This window comes from Camelina sativa, chromosome 18 (assembly GCF_030686135.1).
Source record: "Camelina sativa cultivar CO46 ecotype springtype chromosome 18, ASM3068613v1".
NCBI lineage: Eukaryota > Viridiplantae > Streptophyta > Magnoliopsida > Brassicales > Brassicaceae > Camelina > Camelina sativa.
This window is the reverse complement of record NC_141897.1, coordinates 18678261-18691529: the sequence shown is the minus strand read 5'-3', so window position 1 is coordinate 18691529 and position 13269 is coordinate 18678261. Positions and strand designations below refer to the sequence as shown.

The following is a 13269-nucleotide window of genomic DNA, read 5'->3' as shown; positions in this document are numbered from 1 at the left end:
TGGACGGGAGCTCTGTGTTGACGCCAGTGTCTTTAAAGATCTTGACGAAGAACACCATAACCCCGACTTGCTCTATCCCAACCTCTTTATCTCTTTGGCCCAGGTTTGCTCCACAATCTTACTTTGGAATCCTGGTAGATAGTCTAGTCTGCTTAGACTATGATTCATCCCTACACTGGAACCTTCCTCGATCCGTCTATAATTGCTTTATATCAAGTTCAAATTGTTTAGTACCGGTGTTATCTGCTTGGTCAAGACGAGGTTCCCTCGATAGATGGATCGATCCTTAAGCCGTCATCATTGTTTGAATGGTATGAGAGTTATTTGAAAACAGTTTTTGTCGGATCTCCCAGGGATGATCTCTTTTAGAGAGACTGCTTGGTAAAGCTTGGCATTACGATCCTACCGTTACAGTGTTGGGTTACCTCGCCTTAACCAGCCTCCTATATCCACCGCACCTGTTCCCTGAACCCAATCAAGAACTATTTTGCATCTCTATGGACGTACCAATTATATCTGCTTGGTCAAGACGAGGTTTTTTCGGTAGCAGAACATCGGTGTCTCCAAAGTTGTTTGATAGATTGTTTTGTCGAGGTCAGTTTTTTAACCCTGTCCGGATGCTTGCTTTGTGTAGCCATAATTATGAATCTGGTCCGACAACTTGCTTGAACCCTATCCTTGAACCCTTTGATCCCCTGTTTCTTCTACCGCCATTAGATCGAAAGCTTGGGTATGTTGACTTTTTCCATGACCAAACTGATTACAAGTTTTGTGTGGAATCCATTTACCTCCATTGTCATGTGAGGGATGACCCACCTGCTTTGTTACGGCTTGTCACCCATCAAATGCGTTTCCCGGTTTCATCTTAGTCAATCGCCATGAGCACTTGGCAACCATCTCACCCTTTAGCCTCCTCCATGGAGCACACTCTTAAAAGCTCCTATGCGTCTATCGTAAAAGTGAAGTATGATCACTTGTTGGTCAGAGATTTTCTGAAGCTTGTCTTCAATCTTGAATCCTACAAGACATCAAAAGATCTTCCATCCTTTGCAAACTCCTTAAGGTTAGTGCATCTTTTTGGAAGACTCATGTAGTCTTTATCTTTACATTTCTTGTAACCCTTTGTTTCTAATTTATAAGAACATATCTTTTTTGAGGTTTTAAGTGTAATGAAAGTTGTTTTGTCAAAAAAAAAAAACTGTAAAACTAATTAAAAGTATTTGTAGAATGAAAAGAACTATACTGAACACATTTGAAAGAGTTTAAACTATATAAGTAGATGACTAACCTTTTTACTGAATTTAATAGAAACTTAAAACTAAACAAAAGAAATTTGTTAAACACTGCAGTAGCGGTTGTTTTATATTAGTCCCAGATATAATTCTATTCTCTCGTCATCAGAATTTGGGAAGCAAGAGAAATAAACAAAAAGTGAAAAATCATTTTCGTAAACAAAAAATTTATATATTTAATATTTCAATAAATATAATATACAGTAACTTGATGAGAACAAATTAAATGGTTACAAATGTAAGATTTTGGAGCATAGAAAAGATTATAGTAGTAAATATAAAAAACAAGTGAAGCATTGGTTACAGGTCAAATCAAAGCATATATATATGTGTGTTGTGTGTACATAATATCTTCGAAAAGCACGTGAAGATATTTACAACTTTTTTTTTATTATTAAAAAATACAAAACCAAAAAAAAATTCTTAAGAACTTACAAAATAAATAAATAAAATAAAAAAGCTTTTTTCAGAGGAGAAGAAGTTTCATCCATCAGAGGGTTTCCTCCTCTCTTAGAAACATCTAGAAAAAATACAAAAGGAGAGAGAAGACGAATCATCGGAGCTTTCTTTACTGAATCCCCAAAAAAAAAAAAAAAACCCAAGAACACCAAAAAAATGCAAGCTGCTTCGGTAAGTATGGTTTTTTTCTTTTTAATAAATATTTTCAATGTTATTATTGCTGCTGCCAGTTTCTCATTCGGTGAACAACGAACCAATCCTCATTTTATTTCAGTTATTTATATATATACATATATTAGTTTATTTTTGTTTTTTTTTTTTTAAATTCAAGAAAATTGTGAATACTTGGTTCTTAAGACCGAGTCCTTCTCGAATCATACATATATACATGTTCTTCTTACACAAAGAGAGAGAGAGAGAGAGAAGTAGTAGTATCTTTATTTCATGGGTAGTTCTTAGGTTGTTTAAAGATTGAAACTTTCAAAATCGAAAAAAAAAACAAATATTGAGTATTTCTTTTTTCTTTTTCTCGATCTTGTTTGTTCTTCATCATCGTAAGTATTATTATTACATCTTTTGGTCCATTTTTTTTTTTTTTTTTTTTTTTTTATCTTTGTAAAATTTTAAGTCGAGATTGTTGTGATGTGTGGTAGCTTTAACTTTTGGAACATAAATATATAATTGGAACTTTTTGGTGTGAAATCGGATCTGCAGCTTTCGAAGATCTGGCGTTTCGACGGTAATGTGAGTCCTGAAAACATTGATTCTTCTTCATATCAAGGTAACAACAACAACACACACGATCGATTTATCATTCTTCTCGACGTGAACTGTTTCTTCTATACATGCGTTTTAGCTAGGTCTTTCTTTACGACGCCGTTTTATACATGTATATGATGAATAAACACGCTTTGGATTCCTCTTCGTCATTTTTGTTTACGGGTTGTTGAGATTTCATTCAAAGTTTCAAACTTTGCAAAAATGTTTCCCCCCCCCCCCCCCCCCCCCCCCCAAAAAAAAAAATTTGGAAACTTTTTGTGATTCGATCTTCTTTTGGTTTTTAGTTTTTAAACCATACGTTTTGGCTTTTTTTTTTTTTTTTTTTTTTTTTTTTTATCTTGAGAGGAGATTTTAGGGTTTAAAGGATTGGTCTTTTTTCTTGTTGTTGTTGTTGTTGGTGCAGATAACGAATGCGTTGAGTCTTCTAAACCAAAAGGTTTGAATGTAAGTGAAAGAAGAGAATTGATCCACGCATTGTCTGACCAGCCGGAAGAAGCTTCGGAGCTTTTGCATTCATGGAGCAGGAATGAGATTATGAAGATCATATGTGCTGAGATGGGGAAAGAGAGGAAGTACACTGGTTTAGCCAAACCTAAACTTATTGAGAATCTACTCAATCTTGTCTCTCGTCCTCTAGGGGAGACTTCTTGTTCTGATCGTAGAAACTCTAGGAAGAAGCAGAAGAAAACCATCGGTTACATCATTTGCTGTGAGAATTTAGCTTGTAGGGCTGCGTTAGGAAGCGATGATACGTTTTGTAGAAGGTGTTCTTGCTGCATTTGTCAAAAGTTTGATGATAATAAGGATCCTAGTCTATGGCTGACTTGTGTTGCTTGTGGACTGTCTTGTCATCTTGAATGTGGTTTGAAGCAAGATAGATATGGGATTGGGATTGGAAGTGATGATCTTGATGGTAGGTTTTATTGCTCATATTGCGGCAAAGATAATGACTTGCTCGGGTATGGTTTTTTCGATATGGATTTTCAATGAGGAGAGATTGTTTAGAGAATGTAATGTAATGTAATGTGTGTGAGTGCTTACAGATGCTGGAGGAAACAAGTGAAGGTGGCCAAAGAGACGCGTCGTGTGGATGTACTTTGTTACCGTCTTTCTCTAGGACAGAAGCTGTTGAGAGGTACAAGGAAGTATCGCAATCTGTTGGAACTCATGGATGAGTCAGTGAAGAAGCTAGAGGGTGACGTGGGTCCGTTGTCGGGTTGGGCAATGAAGATGGCTCGAGGTATCGTCAATAGACTTTCTTCGGGGGCACAAGTTCAGAAACTGTGTTCTTTGGCTATGGAAGCTCTGGACAAAATTGTCTCACCATCAGAATCTATTTCAAGACAAGGTTAGTGTTCTGCTCACACATTACTTTGGTTTTTAAATCCGAAGATATATATATGTGTTCACTTGAGTTCTTGTTAGGTGACAAGATGAGCACGAGAGTAGAAGAGATTCAAGCGAAGTCAGTCACTGTGAGATTAGACTCCGAGGAGCCGTCTTCTTCTTTGCAAAACCGGATAACGGGTTTCAAGATGTTCTGTCGAAAGTCGAAGGACGAAGAGTCCTCCTCATCTCAGGTGAATTCTGTTGTTTATCTACCTGAGACGAGGTCTACCATCCACGGACTTGAACCCGAAACCGAGTTCTGTCTCAGAGTCGTGTCCTTTAACGAGGAAGGTGAGTTAGATGAGTCCGAGCTTCGGTTCTCAACGTTGAAGGATGATGGAAATGAAGCTGGAGCCAGGCAAAGCCCTTTGACAAACTCAAGTAGTGGTCTTTGTAGTAATCCATCTTTGCCCGAAGATGAATCTAATAATGTCTGTAAAAGCTGCAGCAAAGAAAATGGGAACAAGGACAACGTTGAACATTATAGTGTAGGAGAAGTAGAATCTGAGCTTGAAGCGGAGATGCTCGTAAAAAGGAAAGCTAGCAAGATAGATGGAAGAGACTTGCTTATGACCCCCTCCAAGAGAGATGCTTTTAAGGGAAAGCAAGGAGTGAATAAAAGATCCAAGTCAAGAACAGTATCAGTGAACAAGAAACCAGAGTTCCATAATGCCGCAAATGGAGTAAGAGGTAAAGACTTGGGTCATATTGTTAAGACGATTAGATGTTTAGAGGAAGAAGGACATATAGACAAGAGTTTTAGGGAAAGGTTCTTGACATGGTATAGCTTAAGAGCTACTGACCGAGAAGTTAGAGTTGTGAAGATCTTTGTTGAGACCTTTATGGAGGATCTTTCATCTTTGGGACAACAGCTTGTGGATACATTTTCAGAAAGAATACTCAGCAAAAAATCCTCAATGCCTGGACTTGTAACTTCTGGAGTCTGCCTCAAGCTCTGGCATTAAAGCTTTCGATATCGGCCTTTTTATTAATCTGCTTGATATTGTAACCATAACGATATTTTTGGAATGAAGTTACTTAACTATGCAAGCGCCAGTATGTTTTTAGTATCTAGTGAAAAACTCAAACGAATAGCCATGACATCAACTGAATTCTGAATTCTAAATTACACACAATCATTAACAATTCTAAATTCTGCAAATGCGATATAACTCATGAGTTGTTTCTAATTTCAAAAGAGTACATGTTTGTTCTCCACGGACAATAGAACAGTCTGGGGAAGAATTGCTGCTTATACTACCTGGGAAGTGCAGCTCGAACCCTCATTCAATTCTTTCGACTAGTGTTTAAAGACAGTGTGTGAAGGACCTGCAAGATATGTTCAAAGGAGAGGAAGTGAGGAGAAAGTGATCAATGCGAAAACAAAAACAGGATGCAGAGACACGACAGACAAGATTCTAGTTAATAATTATAAAAACTGAAACTGATTAATCTATTCAGAGTAAATGATGCGCCTTTATGTCCCATTCAATGACAAGTAATTTCAAAATTCAGCTGTTCAAGACAAAAATGGTAAACCCAACGCTAAGGTGGGATGATTGTTAGTGACTCACACAACTTAATCTTGTAAGATGTTACCAGAGAGTCATGAAAACAAAGAACTTAGAAAAACGCACGAGTGGTTTCATCATCTCCTATGTATTTGAACTTAACTAGTTACAAAGATGACATCAAAAGAACCAAGTGAACCATCTATATATTAGCTTGTGAGGATCTAGACTAACTAAACAACCATCAGAGAACAAAAATGAGAAGGAACAACCCCATAATGCTGAACCTGATGAGTTCTTAAATTCCATTATCCTAAAAAAAAGATGTTTGATGAGTTCATCAGCTAAAGCAACCAACAAGTCTAAAAGCCAAGTCACTAACTACTTAACCAACCAACCAACACAAGATAGCTAGACCTATCTTCCAATTCGATTGTTACTGAATCACAGAGATTATGATCATCATGACAGAAACAATAAACTTGGGAAAGCTAAGTGAGAAGAAGCCCCTAACCTTGAGAGAAGACTAGCGGTTACGCTCAGCAGGCAAAGGACGATTAAATCCACCGCGACGGTTCATGTACTGTCTTGGCTGACGCTTAGTTACAGCTCTAATCCCACTGACATCAGCACCAGCAACTGGTTTCCCTTTTGTAGAATCGAATCCAGTAGGGATCCCTAACATCTTCATCATCTCAATCTCATTCGCATCCATACCTTCCTCAGCTTCTCCTCCGCCACCGCCATTATCAGCAGCATCTCTTGTTTGTTTATCCTTCTTCTTAGTAGCAGAAGGCTCTTTCGCAATCTCGTCAACGAAATCAGACACAGCTCGTTTGCGGATCCTTTCCTTCTCATCGTCTACTGAACCCTGGCGAGGCCGTTTCCGCGACGGCGCATCTGGGGTGGGAGTCCTGCGCCTGTGGTGTCGCTGTCGGTCACGGTCACGGTCAATCGAGCGGGAACGAGAGCGATACCTCTCCGGAGAACGCACGTGGCGAGGACGTGCGTGGTGGTCTGGAGTACGAGATCGGGACTTCTTGCTCCTTAGCCCTCGGTCACGTTCACGGTCACGGTCACGGTTGTCTCTATCTCTTTCACGGTCACGGCTGTCTCTATCTCGGCGTCTATCACGGTCACGTTCACGGTCCCTGTCCCTCTCTCGTTCGCGGCGGTCGCGCTCTGACATGGATGTGATGCGGCTGAGAACGGTGGCTGTGTTAAGGGTTTTAAAATTTAAAACAATTTCCACCGAGAGACCCCTCTCACTCTCTGATAAGGGATTGCCCCCAATTGTTTTTGTTCTTTCGTAAAATTGGTTTTTTTCATTAATTATTATTAATTTTCTTATATAATAAAATTTGGAAATTGTGTTCCAATAAAACAAATATAAGAAGAGACACAGAGGATCTTCTTATTAATATTTTGGTAAAGTCATAAATAAAAATTTACAGGATATGAACACAAATGCACTCCTCAAAAGCATTCAAACTTCAAAGAGAACAACAGATACAAGCCCTACAGATAGACAAATAAAAGACAGATATGACATTTTCACTATTTATATATTTTAAGCACTACAAGTCCTAATGAGGAGGAAGAAGAAGGACTAAAAAAATATTAGCAGCACCAAAGTCCCACCACTGAGTCACTCTCCCTAAAGCTCCAAGTATCCTAACAGAGAACCCTTTTTTCATCTTCTTCTATGGGCTGCACCCTCTTTCGTTTGTAGGATCTCTTTCGTTACGTGAGATAGCTCGCTAGTGATAACTCGTGTAGCTCACTTAGCATCCACTCTTCTCCCGTCTGACCACCCAGCACTATGGCTCGTGTTCCTCCCACTACACAAGTGCCATGTCCCCAAGCAAACCGGGGCGGTCTCCCTGGAATGTTTAGTATTCTCCAAGTCGGTTTGTCCTCTGTCGGGTCGAGTAGATAAAGCTGCGACGCTGAGTGAAGCCCTGCCACCGAACCGCCAAATATCAAGATTCTTCCTCCGGGGAGGTTAACCGCCACGTGATCCAGCCTCGGTGGTGGTGCCACTCCCCCTGGGTTTCCTGCTCCGGGCATTCCGCTACCGGTCACACATCTCCAACAAGGCTCCTCTTCGCTTAGATCCATTGTGAAGACATCGCTCGAACGGAATCTCAGAGGCCCGCTTTTAGCAAGACCACCGAACATCAAAATCTTTCTTCCTCCATACACCGATAGTGTGTGGCCTAACCGGGAAGGGGGAGTCCAGGCAGCTGGGATCTCTCTCCACACTGGTTTATCTATCGAGAGGTCGAGGAGGAACGTGTCACTGAGAAGAACGCCAGAATCTGCACAACCTCCAGAGACTATCAGTTTGGTTCCGTCAAGGGTGCATGAGCTGTGCCATGATCTTGGTAGAGGAGGAGCCAAACCCGAAATCTCCCTCCAAGTAGGAGGTTTTGCATCGAGATTCAAGACAAACACATCGTTCAGCAAACCTTGCTGTCCACAGCCACCAAATACAACCAGATTGGAGCCGTTTACGCAAGAGAGTGTGTGGCCCCAGCGTCCCGGAGGGGGGGAGCTCACTTTGACATGTTGCCATTCAGGGTAATCCGAATTAAGATCTAAAACGAAGGTGTCATTCATAGGCTGCATATTCACACCTTCTCCTCCAAAGAGAACGACCCTGTTCCCGACTGCGCAAGCACTGAAATTACAGCGAGACGGCTCAACAGCACCTCCAACGGTAAGTTTTCTCCAAGCTGCAGCTTCAAGGGTGGTCAGTTCTCTAGCAAGGCGGCCCCAACCGAGTCTTTTTGCACCAGGAACAGTTTCTAATACGCGTGTTGTCTCGCTTCCCCATGCATTCTGACAAACCCTTCGCCAAAGATCCTCATTCTTTGTCAGCACATACAGCCTGCGACATACAGAACTGACAGACGCAACGTCTCTTGGTGTCAGGCGTGACAATATCTTCATAGACACAACCTCATCATTTAGCTGAAATAACCCACACATCCCTCGGGAAACATTGCGCTCCCCAGCGGCTAAAGCTGAGTATATCCCATTGATTGATTTTTCTTTTGTTGAAGATCCAAGAACGGGTCCAAGGTCAATGTCTGTCTCGATAAAGAACTGGATTCCAATTATATGGGTGATAGTATCATCGTCTCCATAAATAGGAGTCAGCCGCAATCTATTCATCAACGGAGATCCATCTTTCCTAAAGTTCAACAACTCGCCTTGGAATTCTATGCCCTCATCAATACATTTTCTTATCTCGGATACCACCATAGAGTCAACTAACGGATGCCTTCTTTTAGCAAACGGTCCTCTACATTGCAAGAAGCGGCTGCAATATTCAGGGAAATTTTAGAAACAATTTAAGACAAAAAAAAACAAAGTTATCTCCGACTTACTGATGCGAAAAAGCAATAGACAATAAAATTGGCCATGCATATAGAGACTGATAACAAAACCAAAAAAACACCAAACAAGCATAGCTTAAAACATGACCAGAGATTTGATTGTAAAAACAAAAAAAAACAAAAAAAAAAACATGACCAGAGATTCATTCTGTTCAACAGTAACAACTAATCTGAATTGATCAGCTCCTCCCAGACAACTATAAGCTTATCAATATGAAGAAAAGAGGGAATCTACAACCACTTCTCCCATGGCAAACTAACATATAACCAAACGAACTGGGCTTAACCTTTAAAATGAACCTACTAGTCATTGGTTCACTACACGTTAAGTAATCTAAAGATATTCTTGTCTTAGCTATGAGCCTATGACCCCTAATACTACACAGGGATAGCTTGATTTATCACTGCAGACCCATATATATATACACTCCCAGTTTGCTTAACACGCAGAGCAACTAAAACAGCTCGACTAATATCACAATCACAGAGTAACCATCTAAATCGCCTAAGCACATAATATTGAGGCGCACAAACAGATGTGTCCAAGGGTTCTCTACAATTCCGAAAAGTCACCTATGGTTATCTAACAAGACATCTCTTCGTTTTCATTCCACCAAAACCTCCGTACTAAAGCTACGAATTCAAGTGATCATCCCCCAGAAGCAACTTCAGATTATCAATACCTCTAAAAATTCCAACGCAATTCGCTTGGCAATCAACTCTACGTTCCTCACCTATACTCAAAACTACACGCTCCTTCCTTAATCAAAACTCCACCAAGTAACCAAAAAACTCGGCAAAGCAAAAAATTCAGCTAATAAGAAAATCCTCGCATCAATTCCGAGAACTAACCAGTTTCCTCCGAGAACCTCCTCAGCACGATACCCAGTAACCATTTCGAAAACAGTGTTGACATAGATAATAGGGTGGTCAGGCTCAACAGCATCGGTAACAACGAATCCACAAGGCGCTCTATGAAGCAAATTACCAACTGGATACGGAATTGGTCCTCCGCCGGGAAAAAGACCTCCCTCTTCTTCATCATCCGCAGCTGACGAAGCATCATCGGCGCTTAGATCGGAACCACTGTCCCACTCCATGAAATTTTTCAAAGAGTTACTAGACAAAATTCAGGCGCGCCGGAGATTATGAAGACAGGCGATTGAAAACAATCCGGCGTGAGATAATCGGAATTTTTTTTTTTTTTTGGACAAAAAGGGATGAGAGAGAGAGAGAGGGAAGATGGTGGACAAAGAAACGAGTGGTAACCGTCGAGTTTGGTGGAAAAATCTCGGCCGTATGAGAGCTAATTGGGTTTTTAACGGGTCGGGTTATCCGGATCCAAATTTCTCTGTCGGGTCAAGTAGATAAAACGCCCGTTCGTTTTTTAGATGAAGCTTACTTCTCATATTTTGTGGGCTCATGTCTCGTAGCCCATAATATTAATAGTCCAGTAAATTATAAAATGAGAATACATTATGTGATTTAAATTCATAGTAACAATTTTCTAAGAAGTAGATATGGAAAATTTTACAAATATATTTATAAGTTTAAATTGTGCAAATTCAGTAGTGAAAAATACTAAAGTTTCTACTAGTAATTGACCAATTATTTTATTGACTACAAATTTATTGCAATAGTTTTGGTTAACACTTCAAAAATACAAATTAAGAATATAAAAAAAATCGTTTATATGACCAAAAAAAAGGTTTTATTTGATAGAATTAAATATCCACATAAAAAACAGGTTTATATAAAAACATTCTCTCCATTGTATTACTGGCATAAAACGGTCTAAACTCTAACTTGTGTGTTAACATGTTCATCTTGCTCACTATTGAAAAAATCTCATTTATCATTTTCTTAATTTCCTTTTTTTTTCTTTTTTTTTTTTACATTACCAAAAAAAAATTTCCTATTTTTTAGTAATATAATTTTTCAAAAAGAAAATGGATACTTTGATATTATATGATATTGTTGGCCCAACACACAAAAGTGTTGTTTTTATAAACAATTGGACTATCCAAGTTATATCATATCTAAGTTACATATTTTGATCCAAGTTAGCAATAAAATTGGTTCATAATTTGTCTCATTTGATATAAATCACAAAGCCAAATCGACATTTCACCGATCAAATGTGTTCCTTATTGAACTATCCAAACTGAGCTTTCTATTTGTTTTTACACTTTCGGAAACCCTCTAAAATGTCAGTTGTTTATCCTTTAGTTTTCTATGCGATGTTTTTTTATAAATAAATGCTAGACAAAAAAAGTTACATCAATAGATATAGTGGATTTAGTTGAAACTTGAAACAACAACTTTTCATAACTACTGGTTATATCATATCGGTTCGGTATGGTACAAAATCATAGGTGCAAACTGATTTTGAAACCGTAGCAGGTTTACTTTTGACATCAACAATAATAAAGCTTAGTTAAAAAATAATCAAAAAAATAATAATAAAGCTAAGTTAAAAGTTATAGTATAACCTTAACTAATAAGACAAATATCTATTTTTGGGGCTTACTAAAGTACTGTTGGTGTTGGGTAAGCTTGGTAACATTCAATATCCGTTTACGTACGCCATGCCTATATGAAATCTTATACTCTCGTTGAGGCTTGAACTTTTTTATTAAATGGCTATTTTCTTGTATGAAAACGAATTGACATTGGTTATGAGTTATGAATTTCATACAACAAAATCAAGATAAAAATTGATTGTAAATTTATAAATTAAACTTATAACTTCTTCTCTATGATGCTATATGCAAAAATTTTTACTAAACACGTTATTATATTGTCCCTTAGAAAGTGCCCAATATGGCATAATGCTTACCCACCTCCTTCAATATAACGAATACAATGCCATATTTCACAAATAAAAATATTAAAAATAGATCATTTTAATTATTGTTTTCGATTTTTCAAAAAATAGGAAAAGGATTTTCATCTATATTACTGAAATTATATTTAAAAATATATATACATAATTTTGTAGTTTAAAATACAAATTTTTTTGTTTGTTCAAAAAAAAAATACATATTTTTGTGTATTACAATTTGAAATAAAACTTGATTTCTAGAGATATTTCAACTTATATAAAAAAAGGACGTGAGAGAACAAGTGGGTTTGGTCGGTTGTTTCTTTACACTTTTGCAAAATTCTCTATTCATTCATATCTTCGACGAGATGCTAAAATCCCCCACTATAGCATTCCTTTTTTCTTTTTACAAATTGTGAAAGAAATAAAATTCCATAATACCGTGATTGTTTCTAAGATAAATTCATGTATATATAGTAGTTTTCTAATAATTACTATACTACTGAGACAATCAAAAAGAAAGAAGAAGATAAACTATTGAGAATACGAACATGAATATCACAATCAGCGTTGGTCCAACGATCTTCCAACAAGCACCTCTTGTATGATTCGATTTCAACATTTTTATTCATCACACTGCGTTTATTTCTCCATATATTGTTTATTAGATTCTATTATCATGTATTTTGTTTCTCCTTTTTTTAATTTTATTATTATCTTATGGAACCTTGTTCGTTCAAGAAAATCTATTATCAACAAAACTGAATAGATAATATAACAAAAAAATAAAAAAATATGAAAGATGAAACGTAAATTTACTAAAAGGAATTTACCAAAAGAAAAAGTATACTAAAAGCCAAGGAGAGGATTGAGAAGAAAGAAAAAAAGACCTCTTCACTATGTTTGGTTCGAATAAATTCGCTGGTCTTTCTTTCTGGCCACATGGTCTGATAATATAATTATGCTTCATCGATTCTCTCTACTCATGTTACGTTGGCCATTAGAAGACTACAAATTTTTTCAAAGTGTGATTTTTGCACATCAGTTGGTGGCTAGTTACTAGCTAGTTAACCATAAAATGACAGAGGTTGGAATGTTCATACACATATATTGTTGAAAGCTGAAAATTGTTTAATACATCATGCGATTAAAGTAGAAAATTTTAAAAACAGAGAAATTGTGTATGTAGATTAAGAAAAGCCCAAGGAACTTTTTTGAGCGAATTGAAATAATGTAACATTCTAATTTTAAGACTTTTGAGTGTGTTTAGCAAAAAAACTAATAACCTTTACGAAGCAAATTAGGATGAGTCTGTGACTGAGGTAGGTTCGTGGGACCTGGAGAGCATGAGATGCATCAAAGGCAAAGGCCAAAGAAACTACGTCACTTTGAGTGGATTGTGTACGTGAGAGATTGTACGAGCCATCATTTTACGTTACATATGTTGCAACGCTGCGTAATTCGTCCCCACTCCCCACAATCCAACTTATTATGTCTAATTCTTTTTCATATAAGATCATATGTTTTGTATCTAGATTAGTAGAAATGTAGATAACACCTACTGGAAAGAAAGATTGCTAGCTAAGGGATAAACGTTAAAAGACTACTTA

General features: G+C 37.7%; 3 protein-coding genes across 4 annotated transcripts; 1 reads left to right on the top strand and 2 right to left on the bottom strand.

Annotated features, from left to right (window-relative positions):
* Positions 1–1802: 1802 nt before the first annotated feature.
* On the top strand, positions 1803–4965 carry LOC104763545 (protein VERNALIZATION INSENSITIVE 3). Of its 2 annotated transcripts, none has more exons than XM_087499448.1 (5): positions 1803–1922; positions 2466–2532; positions 2935–3490; positions 3575–3879; positions 3957–4965. In XM_087499448.1, exons 1-5 carry the CDS (start codon positions 1908–1910, stop codon positions 4883–4885), a joined length of 1872 nt encoding a protein of 623 aa, XP_087355574.1. In that variant the 5' UTR covers positions 1803–1907; the 3' UTR covers positions 4886–4965. The 2 variants fall into 2 exon arrangements, with proteins under 2 accessions (XP_087355574.1, XP_087355573.1); XM_087499447.1 differs by lacking the exon at positions 1803–1922 and adding an exon at positions 2162–2305.
* Positions 4966–4981: 16 nt separating this feature from the next.
* LOC104761818 (uncharacterized) lies at positions 4982–6896 on the bottom strand. The gene is made up of 2 exons (XM_010484949.3): positions 5946–6896; positions 4982–5249 (listed from the first exon to the last, which is right to left on the bottom strand). The coding sequence occupies exon 1, from the start codon at positions 6618–6620 to the stop codon at positions 5958–5960; it is 663 nt and encodes a 220-aa protein (XP_010483251.2). The 5' UTR covers positions 6621–6896; the 3' UTR covers positions 4982–5249; positions 5946–5957.
* On the bottom strand, positions 6820–10244 carry LOC104761816 (adagio protein 1). Its single transcript, XM_010484946.2, has 2 exons — positions 9688–10244; positions 6820–8759 (listed from the first exon to the last, which is right to left on the bottom strand). The coding sequence occupies exons 1-2, from the start codon at positions 9933–9935 to the stop codon at positions 7175–7177; spliced, it is 1833 nt and encodes a 610-aa protein (XP_010483248.1). The 5' UTR covers positions 9936–10244; the 3' UTR covers positions 6820–7174.
* Between the last annotated feature and the right edge of the window lie 3025 nt (positions 10245–13269).

Bases quoted from the DNA above. Each gene is read 5' to 3' on its own strand.
- LOC104763545 (XM_087499448.1), top strand. The intron at 2,533-2,934 runs GTAACAACAACA...TTGTTGGTGCAG, and splicing joins TGATTCTTCTTCATATCAAG to ATAACGAATGCGTTGAGTCT. The intron at 3,880-3,956 runs GTTAGTGTTCTG...AGTTCTTGTTAG, and splicing joins AGAATCTATTTCAAGACAAG to GTGACAAGATGAGCACGAGA.
- LOC104761816 (XM_010484946.2), bottom strand. From the start codon at position 9,935: ATGGAGTGGGACAGTGGTTCCGATCTAAGCGCCGATGATGCTTCGTCA. The intron at 8,760-9,687 runs GTTAGTTCTCGG...TGAATATTGCAG, and splicing joins GAGGTTCTCGGAGGAAACTG to CCGCTTCTTGCAATGTAGAG.
- LOC104761818 (XM_010484949.3), bottom strand. From the start codon at position 6,620: ATGTCAGAGCGCGACCGCCGCGAACGAGAGAGGGACAGGGACCGTGAA.